The sequence below is a fragment of the Grus americana genome, chromosome 11, assembly GCF_028858705.1.
Source record: "Grus americana isolate bGruAme1 chromosome 11, bGruAme1.mat, whole genome shotgun sequence".
NCBI classification, from domain to species: domain Eukaryota; kingdom Metazoa; phylum Chordata; class Aves; order Gruiformes; family Gruidae; genus Grus; species Grus americana.
This window is the reverse complement of record NC_072862.1, coordinates 14,631,722-14,650,711: the sequence shown is the minus strand read 5'-3', so window position 1 is coordinate 14,650,711 and position 18,990 is coordinate 14,631,722. Positions and strand designations below refer to the sequence as shown.

The 18,990-nt window shown below is 38.6% G+C and overlaps 2 protein-coding genes across 11 annotated transcripts in view; both read right to left on the bottom strand.

The window, feature by feature from the left end:
• TASOR (transcription activation suppressor) overlaps positions 1–9,891 on the bottom strand; it is a 32,468-nt gene extending 22,577 nt beyond the window's left edge. For all 7 annotated transcript variants that reach the window (XR_008578767.1, XM_054837774.1, XM_054837776.1 and 4 more), the window contains exons 1-4: positions 9,387–9,891; positions 1,958–2,103; positions 730–822; positions 312–384 (exon numbers count right to left, since the gene is read on the bottom strand). Coding sequence is in view for 6 of the 7 variants with exons in the window: in XM_054837774.1 (XP_054693749.1) it covers positions 312–384; positions 730–822; positions 1,958–2,103; positions 9,387–9,744 (670 nt within the window). In the remaining variant the exon portion in view is untranslated. The remainder of the gene's footprint in view (positions 1–311; positions 385–729; positions 823–1,957; positions 2,104–9,386) is intronic.
• A 5,857-nt stretch (positions 9,892–15,748) lies between these two features.
• ARHGEF3 (Rho guanine nucleotide exchange factor 3) overlaps positions 15,749–18,990 on the bottom strand; it is a 134,801-nt gene continuing 131,559 nt past the window's right edge. For all 4 annotated transcript variants that reach the window (XM_054838447.1, XM_054838448.1, XM_054838450.1 and 1 more), the window contains one exon: positions 15,749–18,047. In XM_054838447.1, the coding sequence (XP_054694422.1) occupies positions 17,701–18,047 (347 nt within the window). In that variant the 3' untranslated portion in view covers positions 15,749–17,700. The remainder of the gene's footprint in view (positions 18,048–18,990) is intronic.

Here is an 18,990-nt window from a genome sequence, read left to right as displayed (position 1 = left end):
ACAGAGAGGCACACAGCCATAGATTACATTAGTTCTTTGGCCTCCGATTTCTACTGGGAGACACGATATATTGGTTTGACCTAAGCCAAAATGAGAATTAGGTCTTCCCTTTGTGAAAAGAATTCAAATGAACTAGTCAAAAACAGAGTTATGAAATAATGTTCTGATGTCAATCTACTTTGCTAAAAATACCTAGCTGCAATGTTCCTGCAGTAAATACAGAAAAAGGACTGAAAGTTTACACAGCTCTATCACATTATCTGCCAACTCATACTGAATAATACCAGCACATATAATCAAAAGATAGTTACCCATGGAAGGGCTGCCGAGAATTGTTATTTTGGAATGGCCCACCTGCAGCCCTTTCTCGCATATGCTTTGGATCTGAAGAGAACAGAGATTTTTTTAAGCAAGTCTATCAAGAAAGCCAGACTATGAACAGAACAGTAAGAAACAACAGTTACAGAATTTTGATTGAGCTGAAGAAACCCAAAAACAATCCCCCCCACAAAACCCTTGCAAACAAAACCACCCAGAGGTAAGACTATTTGAATATTTGAATAAATAAGACTATCTGAATTCCTGCACAGACTGTTGAACTGTGCAAGTCAAACACTCAATATGAAGCAGTTACACAGACTCACCAGTATCTTAAAAAAACCCCAAACCCAAACAACTCTTAATTGAAAAAGAAGACAAAGCATTCTATATGCAGTTTTGGTTTCTTACCTGAGGTCGATCAACCATCAGAAATGCATAGGTTTCAGAAAGCTCTTTTTCTAGGCGACCATCAAATTTCAGCTCTCTGCGTTTTTCTGTGAACTATTATTTCAGAAAAGTTCTTAACACATGTAGACAGATTACTGCTGTCACATTCAAGTGTCAATGGTTTAAGGCCCTATCTATGTTAGCAGATCCAAGTGTACAAAAATAATCAAAAGATAATTCAAACGAGACTCTAGTATGCTAAAAATAAATTTCAAAAACACTGTACCCAGGGGAAATATCATTGGCTTAATCTGTCCAAAGATTTATTTCTTTGTTTGAAGGAAGGGACACTCTTCAAACAAACCTGTGCAGTAATGTTTTAGTGTTACATTTGTAGTATAACTATCTAGAAGCATCCAGTTCAATGCCTTCCACATCATCTTTGAAACTGCAGAAATAAGCCTTTTTCTCGTCTTAGGAGACAGACCATTCTGTCTTACGTTGTGCATGTACTTTTGCAGTTACACCTCACTGCTACGGAGGTAGTTTTCATCGGTTGCAATACTCCTTAGTTATAACCATCAATCATAAATGCTATTGAAGCATTTCTTTTTTCTGCTACTGAGTCTACCTTACAGTTTCAAGGTAATAATTATAGCAAAACAATTATACATTCTATTACTCCATAAGTGAAGCTTTTTGGCACTGAAAATTTATTTCACAGCTACGAAAGCAAGCCAAGGCTGGATTTAAGAGACACCAGGTAAGGTACAGCAGAAGTGCTTCATCCAAGCTGCTCCACTTACTAGCTCAAGTAATCAACTCTTTCAGGTACTTCTCAGAAAACAACAAAATTACAGAGACAATGTAAACATAGTACTGGAAAAATATGTCAATCTTAAGATTCACAGGAAGCATCAAGCCTTTCCAATAAGACATTATAACTCTTTCCAGCTTATTAAAAATATATAAAAATTAAGAAACTTTTTGAAAACTAAAAATGCACAGAGACAAGTGGTACCAAATACAAATTTTCCTTTTGTCTTTTTTGAGTATCTGGCAGGTAAGATTTTATAAACTTGACTAAAAAATAGCTGCTTATGTTTTGGGGCATGTGAGTTTTCAAATAAATATCAAGCACATAAGTAGAAAATAATCTCCAGGTCTTTGCCTCTCCACTCAGAAAAAAAACATTCAATTTCATTTGACTTCTACCTTATTCATAAAGAGAAGTCACAAATATACTCACTTCCTTTTCCAACAGTTCACTATGAACTAAGCTGGCTCTCTTGTAATTAAAATTGGATGCTGAACTTGGTTCCAGGTAAGATGAATGCAGAATCTTCACAACATCCTCAAATTCTCGAGAGCCTACAGCTACTGGCTGAAAGAGTGCTATAAAAAAGAAAAAATAATGAGCTCCAATACACATCTGAAAAAAATTCAAAATTTTCCAGTTCATTGCCAGTTTGTGCATAAAGACAAATGGTTCATAGTTCTATGTAGAATACAAACACCTAAAATACTTGAAAAACATGGAACTTAGGGCAGAAAGTTAAAAGTTGCTTAGAATTATAGCATGTTAAAAAAAAATCACATTTCTTTATGCTTTTTTAGTATTACTCTTGAACAACTAGTTCTCAGAAGTTAATAAGGGAAGCACCTCAAATCCAAATATACCCTTTGAAAATGTATATGTATTGCAAAACACTGTAATTAAACTCTTAGAATTTTAATTAAACTAATTAGCTCTTTTAATTAAGAACTAGGAACAAATTGTTCTAATAAAAACCTCAACAACAGTTTCATAGCTTAAGTCTCTCTCTAGAACCATTACGGGGTTTTTTCTTTGTTTGCTTATGGTAATTAGGCTAAATATTAATAAATTCAATACTGTCTTAAGAAGTCCAACAAGCTCCTATTATCAAAAAAACACACTGCATGTGTTCGTGCTTTATGATCTTATCCCTTACGATAACTGCTTTAAAAGAAAAGCCCTTCATTTGTTGTACAAATTGACCTAGGCAAATCTTTGCCTAAGTTCATCTCCCCAAGCTTCTTTATTTGTGTTTTGGTACTGACAGTGACAAACTGATCACAAGATCAAGGCGAGAGTGGGCCAGCAGCAAATCTGAGTGCAGATTTTGAGAGTAATGTCCAGGAAAATAATACTCCTGGGGGAACTGAACTAGCTCAGTAAAGCAAGTGGTTTTCTCCCTGGGGTAACTTTTAAAATACTCACAAAAAGTGCAGTATTTTTGTGGTATCGGCAAACTTCAGACAAAAAGGATTCCCAACAGATATTTCTGAGACTGCTTTTGCTCTTTTTGTAAGAGGGCCTATTTTTCTCTAGCAAAACAAACCCCCAAACCACCACCACCTAAAATTGCTAGAAGTTACAATTGTTAGGACTGAATTACAATAGTACCAGTCTCACATAAAAGACAGTCTACCATTATTCTAACAGCAAATTAAATTAATTACATCTTTAGAGTATATCTCCAACTTCATGAAATAATATGGTAGAAGATTTAGATAGTAATCTTTTCCTCATTTGCAGGAAATATTTACTGCACTAGCCTCAATATAAAACAAATGTTCTAAATGAAAATTGAACTGTGTTATCTAGTAAAAGCTGCATTTACACACACACACTTTATAATGTAATACCACATCTGCAAACTAAAGCAATGATTCCAACACCAGCAACAATGAGTAAGTGATTTTTTAAGAGTGGAAGTTATGAAAGTGATTAAGAAACTGTTGTTATATAACATCCTTTTAAGTAACAACGCCTTCATTCTTGAAAGGCTGACAGCAACATGGGAGGAAAGACAATTGGAAGTGAATGAAATTCTCAACTTAGTTTTACTAAGATTGAATGTGCTTGTACTGAAGGGAGAAACGCTTACTAATAAAATATAAAACAAGCCTATGAGAGATATACACACACTGGAAAAGCACCTCCTGTCCCGTCCCATCGCCAAACACCTCCGATCTTTCTGACAAGGAGTTATTAAACCCTAGAGTTGTAGCGCATGAGTTTCAGGTATTGACTGCTCCTCTTCAGAATGTTACCAGCTACTTGTCCAAATTTCCTGTTTCCTTAACAGTCACTACTGTACCTCACCCATTCTCCCTCCTTCCACCTAGAAACGCATGCTCAGTCAAGCCCAGCTTACTTCTTCCGTCTGGAGTCCAGGCAAGTTGAAAACTCCACAGGACTAGCTATGAAGTGACCACAAACTATACACAATGTCCTGCCTACTTCTCATATGCAAATCTAGGAATAGGCATATTATTACACCAATTAAGATCCTGTCATTCATTCAAATATTGTCAACTACATTCCCACTTGTGTTTAAACATTTCCTACTTTGTGAAACGTTCTGATGAGCGAGCCGAGACAGAGCTGCTCAAGAACAGCAGGTCTCCCTGTTCTTTAGCTAGGAGAATCTACAGAAAGTACTCTACAATTAGCTCTCAGCAGATTTAGAGAAGAGCTCTACCTAATGCTTTAAATTATGGAATACAGCAAATGAGAGATTTTTTAAAAGATTGTTGAGGGTTTTTCCTTCAATTTCTTAGCAGAGAACTGAAAGTACATTTTGCTACTACTGTTACTTATTATTCAATAATATATATACTTTCTTGTACTTCACCAAATTTACACCCCAAACAAACATCATCAAAGTTCACCAGAGATACTGCTGATGCTAGAAGTGCTGTTGCTACCTTTGTATAAGTACTTGGGCACAGAAGTCACTTCTGAGATTGCAATTTTTCAGTTTGAGAACTTCCATAACATTAAAACAAGACTGATTCTACCTAATTGATCACATCAGTCCATGAACAAGACCTTACATCCGCCTTTTAGTAGGAAAATACTTAATAATCCAAAAACTTCATGGTAAATAAATTTCTATTCCTTTGATGTGCACTGCCCACTCAATACACAGTGAAGAACAGCAACTACACATATAATCTTGCCTTAGTTTACTTCATGCATAAATTAAGAGCAACTGGCTTCATGATCAGCTGTCATCCATTGACTGAGAAAAAGGAACGAGAGTTAAATTTGTTGAATGTATAATCCTAATACATTACTTATGTTTTGAAAAGTACTTATAAACACAAAATTTTATCCTGTCTGTCCAACATCTTTCCATATACAGTAGTGGCAGACAATCCATTTAGTCTGAGAACTACACAGCACCCACTAAGCATTTATTATTCAGGGGCAGCCTGCTAATTTTTTTATCTATTGATTTCCATTTTTGAGTTGCCAAATGACGGAGGGAGCAAGGAAAAAAAAGTCACTTAGCTTTGAACTTCAGGTAAATTACCATATGCAACAATCAAATAATTTAAGTGTGTAGCATCAGCTTTTTTTCCCCTTGTTCAAGGATGACTCTTCAAACACACTAATCACATGCTTCATGACAGGCGCTAATCCACTTTCGCAGATATTCCAGAACTTGAGGCACTGCAGGCTTCAGGTTCTTACTAAAAACCTGAAACATTACCTACTGAGTTAACTAACAAGGCAAGACTTTTCAATTTGTCATCTAAGCACTGGCGCTAAAGGGCTGCTATCTTCCAAAAGGTTCAGGTCACTATAGAAGGGCCTGTACCTCACTTAACAAAGGAGTTCAGAAGCAAGAAAAAAACCCTGAAAAGCACTAAACTAGAGCTTCTATAGCAGTCACCAAATCCTATGTTCACAGGCAAAGGATGAGATTGTTAAGCTTATCTCCAGTCCTACCTCACTTCACAGACCAGTAGTGTGTGCATATGTATTTTTCAGGCTCACTAGACAAACCTGATGAGCTTTACGGGACCCGTATAAACTAAACTGTCATTTGTGTAAGGACTAACTTGCAGTATCGTTATAACAAGTCAATTATTGTGGTTTCTGCTGGCTTGTTCTACAGAAGTAAAAATAAGTAAATAAATACTGGTTTTGTTTAGTTTCTACCCAGTGTACTGGAACATATGTAAGTATTTTTAGGTGGAAACTAAGATTAAATAATATAGTATCTCTAGGAACAGACATTAGACTGGATGGTCCGATCCACGTAATTCTTCAGGGGCTTTAAGTTTCTCTTTCACAGCTGTCTGATGCTTCAACTTGAGAAAACTGAGACTGAAGTTAGTGGGTTTGGATTAGTTTGGGTTTTTTTCTTTTGTTCTTAAGTCAGAACGTGAAGAAGAGGAAGACAAGAAACATTATCTTCAAAGGATCCTGAACTAACTTCCAAATGAAGTAAATTACTTATTTCATTATCAGATAAGTTGGCAAAATGCTAGGACTCTTCATGAACAAGCACTCCTGCTACAAAAGCTCTATCAAGAAGCATAATTTTCTCTAAGTCTTCAGTTTTTAAGACTAAGACCAAAAACCTGTGGTGCTAATGAACCATAACTTGTTACTTATGTGATTTTTTTTTAGCCCAAAATGTCTTTTGCTCTCTAAAGATCTAAGTGTTTGCCAAGTTCAAGAATAGCTTAATAAAATCCCCACGTAGAAATAGCAAATAGCTAACAGCCGATACGCATCTCTACCAAAGACATGGAAAATAAGACGACAAAAGACAAGGCAAAATGAAACATCAAATACTATTAAGTAGAAAAGAGACAATGTAGACCTCCAAGCAAGTATTGCTAAGACTTCCATGGACAAAAGCAAGACCTTTATCCCACAGCCAGCCTGAGAAACAGCAGTCATTCGTTAATCTGGTAGACTACAGAAATAAACGTCAAACTTTTACCAACAAGCAACCCCTTAAGTCATTGGTGCTATCTGAGCATTCTCTGGAATGGCCTTTTGGTATGAGGACCACTCACAGAGTTCAGTAAGTCAAAAAATGCCCTTTCAGTGCTTTATCTGGAAAATTTGTTTTCCTCATCCTATTATACAAGGATCTTTGAAGTTTCAGGTAGACTCGGACATCTAAGAAGATCTGGCAATCAAATTAGAAGAGGCCATAACTGGCTAAAGTAGTAAGATTTTTTAAAAAAAAAAAAAAAGATCAGCTAGTCAAGAGAGCATAACACTGTTACTAAACTGTATGTACCAAGAAAATAGAAGCTTTCAAAACAGCTTTAATTAGGAAAACAAATGCACGCACACACTAAAAAAATAAATCCCACAAGCCAAACTTTTTTTTTTTTTTACAGTTTGGTTTCCTGAATTCTTCCACTAGGAAAAAAAAAAAAAAGGAAGTCAGAAGAAAGATTCTCTGTGACAACTAACCACAGTTAGTTTCAAGAAGTATGTTTCCTCCAGATGCATTTCTCCACATTAACAAGGTTCTTTCTGCTGACTTTCAGTCCCTTATTAGTCTTCAAATGGAGGTGGAGGTAAATTCCAGAAAGGCTAAGTAAGTAGCTAAAATCTTCAGTTTTCTAGGCTTTTTCTCCCTTACATTTTTGTTTTGCAGACTCAATTTTTTATTGCTTCATAGTATAAAATTGTTCCCAGAACACATTTTGGTGCTAAAAAAAAAAAAAGAAAAACAAACCTCCAAAAAAACACCCAAACCCCACCCAAATACCCATTTTATAGTTTGTACAAGACAGATTGGTCTTCATACTCAAGACAGCAGGTGTCTCAGAATGATATGTCCAGGAATAAAATGGAGATTTAAAGAGCAAAACAAGGACAATTCCAATGCAAGGAAGGATGGAGGAAACTTCCATGTGTATTGTTTCATGCTAGAATTTAGAATCCAGTCAAAAGAGCTCTTTTGAGAGGGACAGATAATATTTTGATTATTTTGTAATTTAACGAGATGTATTTGAACTGGTACTAAGCATGTTGTAAGCATATGCCACTACAGTGTCAGATGATCAATGCGCAGCTAATCTTCTGGTTTAGTTCCAGAACTGATGTAATTGCATCGTTTCTCAAATGCCAATACCAATTCCAATGGCAATTTGGTTGTCCTCAAAGATCACGTTGGCAGTTTTTATGCTAGCTCACTTTGGCTAGTCTTGCCTACGACATGCTCTCTCACAGCACTCTGTGTTACGGTATCGCATGGTGTAAGACCAGCGACCTTAAGCAACTACAAGACCGCAAAACAACATGGACAGAATGGAGAAAAGTGTTTTGAAAATTTTGGAAATGGTAAGTCGCTGGTATGATTAAAGTGTCCAAGAAGCTTTCTGTAAGCTGAAAGGGAAAGAAAAAAAAACCAAGTACACTAAAAAGTAAGGCCTTAAGAATGGGTCAAATGACCTTGACGTTAGTAAGTGAATTTCAGAAATAGGGTAAGAATGGCTTCCCCTTCTACCCTAGAAGCCACAGAAGCCTGATGTTTGAACTACATATTCTAAAACTTTTTACGCGCCATAGGAGATGGTTCTGCACAGGCAAATGATGAATTAGATGACCCAGAAAGTTATTTCGCAGGTTTTCATTCACATTGGAACCAAATGCTAGAGAAACTTCAAATGTCTGTGGTTAAGTACTAAAGATTTCTGAGATACATTTAAAGGCATTCAAAAGTAACCACACTTGGGTCAGACATATGGGAAGTGCAAGAAGCACCATTTATCCAGACATTTTTCTGTCAGAAGATTAAGAGACTGGTGGTTTTTTTCCCTCCAAATCAACTCGGTCTTTTTTACAATGAATCTCTGCCAGACTTGCATCCCCTGTCAGGGGTGGCAATGGGAAAGAAAGGGGAAAAAATGCAAAAGGGGACATTACTGCCAAAAATGGAAGGAGGGAAGGGGAAACACTGGATAATGAAATAAACCTACCTTCATCTCTTCCTTACAGAAGAAAGCATTTCAAGAAGTTAGATGTTAGACTCTTCTCTGAGGAACTAGAAGCCTATGGGAACGGGTATTATTGTGAGACATTCTAAGTTACTGACCTCATGCTGCAAAAGGTCAAGAATTGAAGTAAGTTTCAGGGAGGAAATAAGACGTCTTCAACGCCACTTAACAAAATCAAAGATAAGCAGAAGCCAATGGAGTCTCACGAAATGCAAGAAATTCCAGAGGCTTTCAGAGAAAGAGTTACTTGAAAACCAAAAAAAAAAACCCAAGCCCTGGACACCTGGAAGAGGAACGCTTCCAAGGCGAGGCACATGAACGTGGGATGCTCACTTCCTCCCTGCGAAGTAAGGAACTTTCACTAGATAAGAAGTCTTCTGTGTATCATCAGTGAAGGATAACTCTGCAGTGTTTGCTACTCTACCCTAAACAGGATTACACCTCTCTCCTGCAGCGAGGAGGTCAGGCGGAAAAGAAAAGCAAACCATCTTCTCTGCATGTCCATGTCCCAGAGAACCATCTTCTCTGCGTGCGACTGCATCTCCAGAAGCGGAACCAGGATCAACACTCAAGCCCACCCTGATTGTATCCAGCTTTTCCATCCTTTTAAAGCAACAGTCTGAAATTCAAGCCGAGTTTTGGGTTTTTTTCCTCCTCCTTGTGACAAAATAAAAACGAAAAAGAGAGAGGGGTAGGGAGAGGAAAAAAATGTAAAAGCCTGACACTAAAAATCTTATCCCCACCAGCCTTGCTAGTCCGAGCCATGCCACAGCCTCCTCCACACCCGCAGGATTTTGCATGCAGTTGTGTGAGGTGCATAAAGAGCCTGCCTAATGAATACGATGAAGAGGGGATTGAGGGAAAGAAGGGAGGAAAAGGGAAGGAACAACCTTTCTTTTCTCTGCTCTTCCTGGGAATCTGAAAGTTCCTCCTAACAGGCAGGTCTTCTGGGGGCTTAGGGAGAGGGGGAGGCCCCCCCGACACACCGCTGGGCGGCTGCTGCTGCTGCTGTTGTTCATTTGCCGTTGAGATGCTGCTCCTGCGCTGGCTGCTGCTAGTGATGCTGAGGTTTGGGGGGACCTTGTCCTCTGCAGCAACAGCAGCCACCAGCAGCGCCTCCTCAGTGCTACTGCTTTCAGAGCGTCCGCCATTTTGGGTGCTGTCCTCAGCGGCTCCTGCTCTATTACTCTCCACCCCGAGAAGGCCCGCGCTGGTCCTCTCCGTCCGCTGATGCTGCTCAGACTCCATCTCGCCACCAGTGGGGATCACGGCATCCGCCCTTCACTCCTATCGCCGAGAAGCGAGTGCGATAGCCCGCGCCTTCTCTTCCTGCCCCACCACACTACCCCTTCTCCAGCGCCATGCACCGCCCGCTGCCGCTATTGCTCCCCCTCCGTCCGCTCGCTTTATGGCAGCCCAGCCGCCCCCTCCCCGCTCTCTAACATGGCGGCAGCGCACAGAAATGGGGCGGGACCGGAGCCAGCCCGCCTTAGCCAATCCGCTCTCAGCAGAAGTTATAAATAGAGGGCGCCGCCACAGCTGCCTCCGGGGCTGGTCGGGGAGCGAGCGGTGGAGGCAGCGGAGCAGCGTTTATACTGGTGGCAGTCCCCACCACCACCAGCCGGGCGAGGCCCCAGGCCGTCGCCGACGCCTGAGAAAGGCCCCTCCGCCCGCAGTCTGCCGCGGATGGGGCGGAAGAGGCAGCTCGCTCGTTTCCCGCTTCCCTCCTACCAGCCGTGTGGGCGCGGAGAACCGGCAGCTCCTTCTTCCGTCTCCGGAGACAGGCCCGGAGCGGCCGAGGGAGCACTGGGCGAGGCACGTCCCGCTGTCCGTCGCCCCTTCTGGCGGGGAGCGGGGCCGCCGCGGGTCCCACGGCCGCGTTCCGCCGGCACGGGGCAGGAGGGGGTGTGGCGGGCAGGCATGCCGTGGGGAGGACGGACAGAGAATTTCACTTCGAGATAACAGCACATGCTTCGATCTACAGCTAGCAGATGGCAGGCACATCGTTTCTGCAGTGGAGTAACGGGCACACTTGTTTAGAATAGTCTCCCTGGAAGCACGCTGACCGTAAGGGTAAGCAGGCTTACCCTTCTCCAGGCATGAACCCCGGGAGCAGTCGGGTCAAGTGCTGCTTCCCAGCTGCTCCTGGCAGGAGGCTGAGCGGGCAGATCAGGATCCAGCTGCACAGGGCACACGCACTCCTGTCCTGCCAGAGCAGCCCACCTACTTACGAAGTCATCTTGACCAACTCCCAAGAACAAAAAGTAGCATTGATAAAGCATCTCAGAAGCAGCTACTGAGCTTAAATGCAAAGTTTTTGCTATGCAAAGAACAAATACTTTAACCTAGCTGTTTTATTTTATTGATGTCTTTTTAGATTACCTGTAAGTCAGAAAATGCAAGTAACCTACCAACTCACAAATGGTCTGGTGCTAATGGTAGCCTCCAGGGTGTTAAAAGAAGATAAGCCAATAATTATTAGTTTCTTCTTAGAAGTCTTTGGGGAGCCAGCCAAGTTTAAATAGGGTAAGTAGTATCTGTAACTATAATTTACATAAATTACAGAAACATAACACCAAACATTTATCTAATTGCAGAAGCATGGTGTTCAATTAGCCAGCGGTAATAAAATCCACAAATGCAGTGTTCAACCTATGGATAAATTAAGACAGTCTCCCTTAGAATCCTCTGCGAGGATTCAGTGGTGGTAAAGAGAATATTACAGCTGAGTTGATACACTATCAGAATAGTTTTGCTGTGCTTTACCTTGCTCAAATAGAATTTCTGTATACAAGAAAAAAATGGAAATACTAATCTAGTCTTATTTAAGTCTGTGTTGATCCATTATACACCTCCAAACATGTCAACCTGTTTTATTAAGTTTGAATTGGCAAAGCTGTGAAAAATCACTTCCAGACTCTGTACGTCTTCAATATACAACTAGTTCAGTTGATTGGTGTTTGGATTTGATTGTGTCTGGCTTGCCTGCATTCACAAATGAGCAGTAAACACTACAGAGCTAAGTTGGTGTCCTCACTCTCATTTTACACATAGCCCTCTTTGCTGTAACTTCTGGGAACATACCTAATGAGTCTTTTGTGCTGCGTGAATCTAAACCATTGTATGAAAAACTGGAAAAATGGTGGTGTTTTATCTAGAAGGGAGAAGAGGAAATATCCTCTATGTCCTTGGTGACTGGGATAAGGTTTAAGTTGTATCAAATGAGATTTAGGTTAAATGTTAGAAAAAACTGTCTAGCAATAGGAGTTAAGTACAGGAAGAAATTCTTTGGGGACACTGTGGGATTGCTTTTACTGATGTTTTAAAGTTAGGTAAGACAAATTTCTTCCAGAAATGGGTTCACATTTATTTAATGTGGGTCCTTCCAACTATATTCTCTGTTCTCATTCCAGAAAAAATACAGAAAAATGTATCTATGCTTTGGGCAGGGTAAAAGAATTTTCAAAAGAAAATGAGGTCTTCCAGTAGCCAGGAAGTTAATATGTATAGATGTAGTAAGTATATATGATTTTTTTTTTCTTTAGGAAAACATGATTTTAGCATGTTTGTGTATACACATGACATTTTTTTTCTTTGCTTGAATTACCATAGCTCTATTGACTTACTGTTCACATTAGATGAAGACCTATCCACGGACAGTGAATAACCATATGACAGTAAGATTTCAAAGACTTCAGAAGAAACATTGAGTCTAAATTGCATATCTTCACTGTATTCCAGTAATTCTGGAATAGAGCCACTTTGTACAAATCAACTATAGAGCCATTCCAGTAAATTCAACAAGCATTAAAGAAACAACTACAAAAAAAGGCAACAGGGTGAGGAAACTGCTGTATACTGTGAGAAGTATGCTTACTATCACTTTCTCTCTCAATGAATACTGGAAAATATGCTAAAGCATATATTTACAATGTATTTAGATGTGTTAAATAACGAGAAGTATAAACATCATAAGTGTGTATCATAACAAACCCAAACAATGTATGAAGTCTAGCTCATTTCCCAAACATACAAAGATGTTTTCCTAATGTACCACTTGCTTTAAAAAGATACATCTTTGCAGTTGTGCAAAATTATTTTATGTATTAACATAAGACTGGGAGAGATCATCACAAAAATTACTAAGTACTACTCGATAAATGATGTGACCATTCTGGATCACTGCACCACTATGAATCTTGCATCCTGACAGATATAAAATAGGTAGCAAGAATCCCAGTTCACAAAACAAAACTTCACTGAAAATCACCATAAGAAGAGAATAGTTGAATACTTTTAAGTAAAAAAAGGTTGTAAAATCTGTCACCTGTCTTTCTGGTTTCTGTGGTTTCTGATATTTGCCAAGCATTCAACCACGACTCCCTGACTTGCACCAAGCGGTTTCCCACCCAAGTACAAAGCAGCTGCAGATCCCTTTGATTCTGAAATCAGATGATATGTAATACATTAGTAATACAGATTTAGTTCAGATTAATGGCCACAAATAAAAGACATTTATAAGGGAGGGTTGCATAGGACTCCATGCTCAAGGAACAAACTTGGGTGCTTGCTCCAGATGTTACCTCAGTATTCTTTTATGAAAGCAAATTTAGAAATGCAAAATATTATTTAGTCTGAGCATATTGTTACAGTTTAATTTAAATAACTAGAAATTACTATTTCACTTTCCAGAAATTACTCTAGTGATGTAAAACACATCTCATTTCTTCAAATGTTTAAGTGCTAATTTTGAGGAAGTCAGTATTCATACTGACTAAATTTTAGGTGCCGGGAGATCAAAGACAGGAGAACTGTATAATTTAACTTTCTTCATTGACCATGCAAAGAGAGGCACCTTCAGAAAATTCAGAGATAAAACTGAATTTACACACTTGGAAAGAGCTTTAGCATCATTTACCAGCCATGGAGAAAATATGCCTATTGATAGTAAAAGGGGGAAGCACACTGGGGAAGTAGTCTTGACTTGTCTCTGTAGAAGCAGGGATTAATAGCAGAAATTCACCTAGTACTTTTTTCTAACAAATTTGTGATCCACAGGTGAAAGTATGAAAAGATCTACTTGTATTTCTAAAAATAGGGAGTTTTTCATTTTATAATTATGAATACCTATAAAATCTTAAAATATTTACAATTTAAAGTAATCAAATCAGCTCTAAAAATATGCAATTATTTCCAGTAGATGGCAGCAGCAACTTGTAGAACAGATTACAGTATTTTAAAATCGGTATTCATGAGTAAGCATTAAATATGGAAGAACTATCTGTTCTGGAACTGAACCCCTATATTCAAAGGAAACAAATCTTCTTCCATATATATAGAACTCAGTTTCTGCCTCTGTTAACAGTCAGTCTTGATTCCCAGAATCTAAGTGCCAGACAGGGTCAGCATAAAACATCAGTTTCTAAAACAGCAGTTGATTAAACTGTCATCTAAACATTCCGATATATCTTTCAAACTCTAGAAATTTCTGTGAAACCTCAAGAAACCCACTTCCTGCTATTGTGGAGGCATTCCTAAGGCAGTATCCCTGGTTCAGGGTGGTCATGCTGAATAGGAGTCACAACTGAGAAATACCTTCTCTACCTTGGAGTTCACTTTTGGGCCTATCTTCTACCAAGATTCTGCCAAGTGACTCCCTGGTACTGAGCTTCACAGACTTTAAACTAAGTGCTCCTGGTGTTTCATAGCAGACCGTTGGGTTCCAGGAGACAAGTCTTCATCCTTGCATTGTTCTTTTCAGTGCTGCAGACCAAATCTAGGGAACCAAAAACCACAAACAGTTAAATTCTCTTTTGTAGTCTCAGAGGACCCATCTATTTCAAAGACTTCAAGGGCATTCTCTTTGCTTACCTGTCTTTCTCAGTCAAGACAATGTATGCTTTTACCTTCCTGACTTCTGGTTCATCAGATCTTTCCGCACGCTAAGACTACACTGTCTGTTCTTACTAGGAATAAGAGAGTGAACAGGTTGGTAAGATTTGTCAAAAGGTACAAAACTGCCACATCAGACTACTGACTTCCTGCTTTAGAGAGCAGGATGCCTCGTCACTCTTCTCCCAGGTCATGAGGTCCAGAGCACTCGTACCTCAGATGTAGAGGAGCTGGAACTCATCCAGCATCTGCAGTCCTCCTTATTTTGCCATCCCCTCACGGTGATCTCAGAAGCCCTTTACACCTCAGGCTCGTCACTGCCTCTTGCCTTTTTTACACACTCCACCTGTTCTTGTTCACCACCTCGCCATGACACTATTCTTCCATCCAAGACATGAGCGATCGAAGATCCCTCAGAGATCCAGTAAGATTACACAGCTTTAAACTATCTCATTAGTGGAAGCACCTTACATGCAATGGCAGGCGACCTGAGAAATCTGAAGCAATTTTCTGCAGAAGAATCATGCAGAGGCCTGTGCGTACTGCATGGCTGCAGTCTGTCTGCCAATCCATGGCTGCAGCTTCTCAGACTCCATTCTGCTGACAGTAAGATCACTAACCATGATGATCACTGTGACCTATTTACTTACATTACATTTCCTCTTTGCATTCAGCATTTTACATTTTACCCATGGCTTTTGGTACATTTTATTGTCCATGCCCACCCGCCCCACAACCAGAAGTCATTCTTTTAAAAGCAATGGCATTTTAAAAGTGCTAGAAGCAAAACAAACTAACCAAATCTTGAACGATATTAGGATTCTTCAAGTGAAAGTCTTATTCCTCAAGATGTTTTGAAGAAAAACATCATGAAGCTTTATTAGATCAAATCAGTTGCTAAATGTATGTCAACTACAAAGCAAAAGTGAAACACTTGCACTGCAGTATGTTGAACACAACGCTAAATGCTAGTACACAAATGTAAATTAATCTTAGTTTCTCTGGCTGTTTGGTGGTTTTTTACATGCCCCAAAATTCATCGTCTCAGTGCTTTGCAATAAAACATATTTAGTAGAGATGTGACCCACAAGGGATTGAGAGAGAGAAACTGATGGCAGGTTATTAATTGTTGTTACACCTTCTTTCTAAATTGGTTATAAAATACAAAACTTTGGGGAATGTGCTGAATTGAGTGCAGTGACTTGTTTCTTCATTTCTATTTTGTATCTAGCAAATTGGATCCAAATATGTAACACTTCCACGAAAACCAAAATACAAGCGTTGGTCACATGTTCAGACTCACTGTATGCACCGCCAAAATCTTTTTGTAGTCATCTTGCACAAACCACCAAACCAAATAAAAATCAAAATGGTTTAATGTAATTTATTTGAAATGCTTCCAGAAAAGTTTAAGGCTATTATTTAAAAAAAAGACAAAAAAGAAAAAAGGTCAACACACATTCATTCTTTCTTCTCTATCTGAACACTTTACATGCTTTTCGTTCTTTTTAAACATTTTGTTGAACAAATTTTATGAAAATGATTCATCATCTAATATGTTTTCCTATGGCTTTTCTTCTGCAAGTTTTTCCTTTCTCTCATTTTCACTGGCATACTCATTCAGCTCTAAAAATGAAGCAGTTGAAATAAATTACAAAGCCTGAAACAGAAAATTGATTTTTTTGAAAAACTATAAATACAGAAATATGTTCTATAGGGTAAAAATGACATTTTTTTAAAAAATAAAAATACCTTGTTTTATATTGTTTATCATCTTGTCATACTGATTTCTGTAACGCGCATCAGCATATATATATGTAGGATACTTGACATTTACTATTTTCTGTAAACTTGTAGAACACAAGAAAAATGTTTTTGGCAATAACTTAGCAGTTTTTCTACTTTTGCTGGTCCGAGTACTTTGCACAGGTTATCTTGTGTAATTTCAAGGATCATTTAAATTTATTAATATATCATTTTCATAGCTTTCCATACAGCACTGACATTATTTCTTATACTAAGAAAGAAAATATTATCCAGGGATTCCTGAAAAGTAACAGGATGCTGAACTGAGTGTTTTAGACTGCATTTAAGTGACTCATCTGCTCCTCATCATAATGAGTAGATTAAATCAGCCACCAGAAAACACAGTAACATTTCCAATTACAGCATGAGATTAAATGCAACAATCTTTTAAAACAAAACTTGAGAAAAATATAAAGTATGTAATACATCCTAAAGGAAAAGCAATTCCCTTTCTGTCTAAACTTTCTCTACATAATCCCATAGGGTATTTGTAGAGCGCCATTTATATAAAATTGTCACTTAGTTTAAAAACCAACTACATGTAATTGTAAACAGACATTTACAGAAAATTAAATGTTTTAACATTAGTTTAGTGGTGTTTAAAACCAACAGTGGAGGTCAGTGGAGTGCAAAATGCTGAAGAGGGCCTATTCACAAGCAAAAGCTTTTTTCCATTCTTATCCTGTTTGGGATAAAAAATATATATATATATGGCACTGAAAGCAAACTACCAGCTTATTTACAAATACCCAGTATTCTCAGCATTTCATTTAATTCAGTGCTGGCCGTAGAGGTTTGGTTGGGTTTGGGCTGGGGTTTGGTTTTTTCAGTTGATTATTTTTAGCATTACATGCTTTGATAAATAAACCATAGCACTATGCTGACCACTTTGACCAGATTTTAATAAATTTGGTTGCTGGATCTTAGGACAGTGCTTCATTTTGAAAAATTAATCCCTAAAGAGTCACTGGTTACATGGCCCGCTTTTTATAGCTCTTGTTGATTTAACGCTGCAAGAGTTCAGATAGGTTACTGTAAGATGTTTTTCTTTTTTTCCAAGAAACTATTTTTTCCTTCTATGCCTTTATGAAAGCTTATCATCTTGATACCCATTCTGAAACTCCATATTAAGTCCACATCTTCAGCTGCCCCTATAAAAGGCAAATAAAGTACTTTTAAAATTATGAAAAGATTCTTTATGTAACGCGCGTATAAACAGTAGTTTAGAGATTCTGTTTACAGCAGGACATTGAGAATAACTGGTCAAGTACCTCTTTCATCCACCTTAGATGTTTATGGAATATAATCACAGGACATGAGTTGCAAGAGATTCCAGCTTATACAGATCAGCAGTTACAGTACTACACTCATAAGTACGAATACAAGAAGGACTGCATTGACACTGTCACAAAAAATATTTTAAAAGTGCTTCTCCAAATGGTTCCATGTATGGAATGCAAATACTGTACAGGTAAGAGATTTTCTTCCATGAACTGTAAGTTTTTGTCAAACATTGGTTTCTATTTGCTTTTCATTTTCACAAGAGTTTGTCTGTTCCATGCGTTCACAGTCGATGCTGATCTCGCTGGTGTCCATGCTACAGTCTGACTCACAGTCCGATTGGTCCATTTGCTCAAGCGTGGTTTCTCCGTGGGGTACTCTGCTTCCATTTGGTGACAAAAGAAAACGTGCTTCTGAGTTCGGCACGCCAGCTTTGCCTGCACACGTAACTTTTTCTTTGGCCTGGCGGATACAGTTAAGCCACTGTTGTTTGTTGAAGGAGTCATTGGCTTGCAGTGAGTGAGACTGGCTTTGAGATCCGTTTTTGAAGCTGACTCTAAAGAAGTTTTTGACTGAAAGAAACAATACATATCAAAACACTGAATGCTTTGGCTGAATGGACTTCATAATAAATGAGTATATTAAAATAACAGAATCCATAAAATCTTTGACTTACAATGCTTTCCTGCCAATACCATGTCAGACCAGAGAGAAGAGCCTGCGTATCTCCTTGTTTTGTGGGGCAAGAACGCAGAACACCACAAGCACTTCTAGTTATTTCTTATTGCTGGATTAAACAATTCTGGTTCTGCCGTGCATGAGCTACCTATAAAGCTTTAAGTGAATCAGCAGGATTAAGGCTTTTGCCACACTTCAGCGCTCTCCTGCTTCTCTGCAAACCAGGGACCTTCCAGAACCTTCACTGAATACTGTGCTTTGGGTCAGCTGGAGATTGCCTCATCTCTTACTTCCACTTCACTAATAAAGCAAATACATACAAAAACCCCTCAAAGCTTTCGCAAGATAAGTGAGATTCAAAGGACCTTTGTAATAGAAACATGCATCTTTATAATATGCTTAATTAGAAGGATATTAGCTCTTACCTCTTGACATTAATGTGAATAGCTGCAGTCTTAACACTGAGCACTACATTAATTATGTCAGCTGAAAGACTTAGTTATGGAATAGCAATAGCAGAGAAAAGTCATACCAGCTGAAGCTTATCTTAAGATTTCAAAATACACTTGCTTATAATTTTGTGGTTTTGCCACTACATTCTATGTACTCTCCCCATCTCAATTCAGTACAGAAGCAGGTGTGTGGAGAAATCCCAGTAGTGATATAGTGAACTTTGAGAAACAATGTAAAAGAAGCAAGTTACAATATAACAAACCAGTCTGAAAAATCAAGATGTTGGATGTAGGTTATGTGGATTTTAGAGAAAGCATTCTGATGTCTCATTGGCAGGTGTCCTAAGGTTATAATGACCCTATATAAGCAAATAAAAAATCAAGG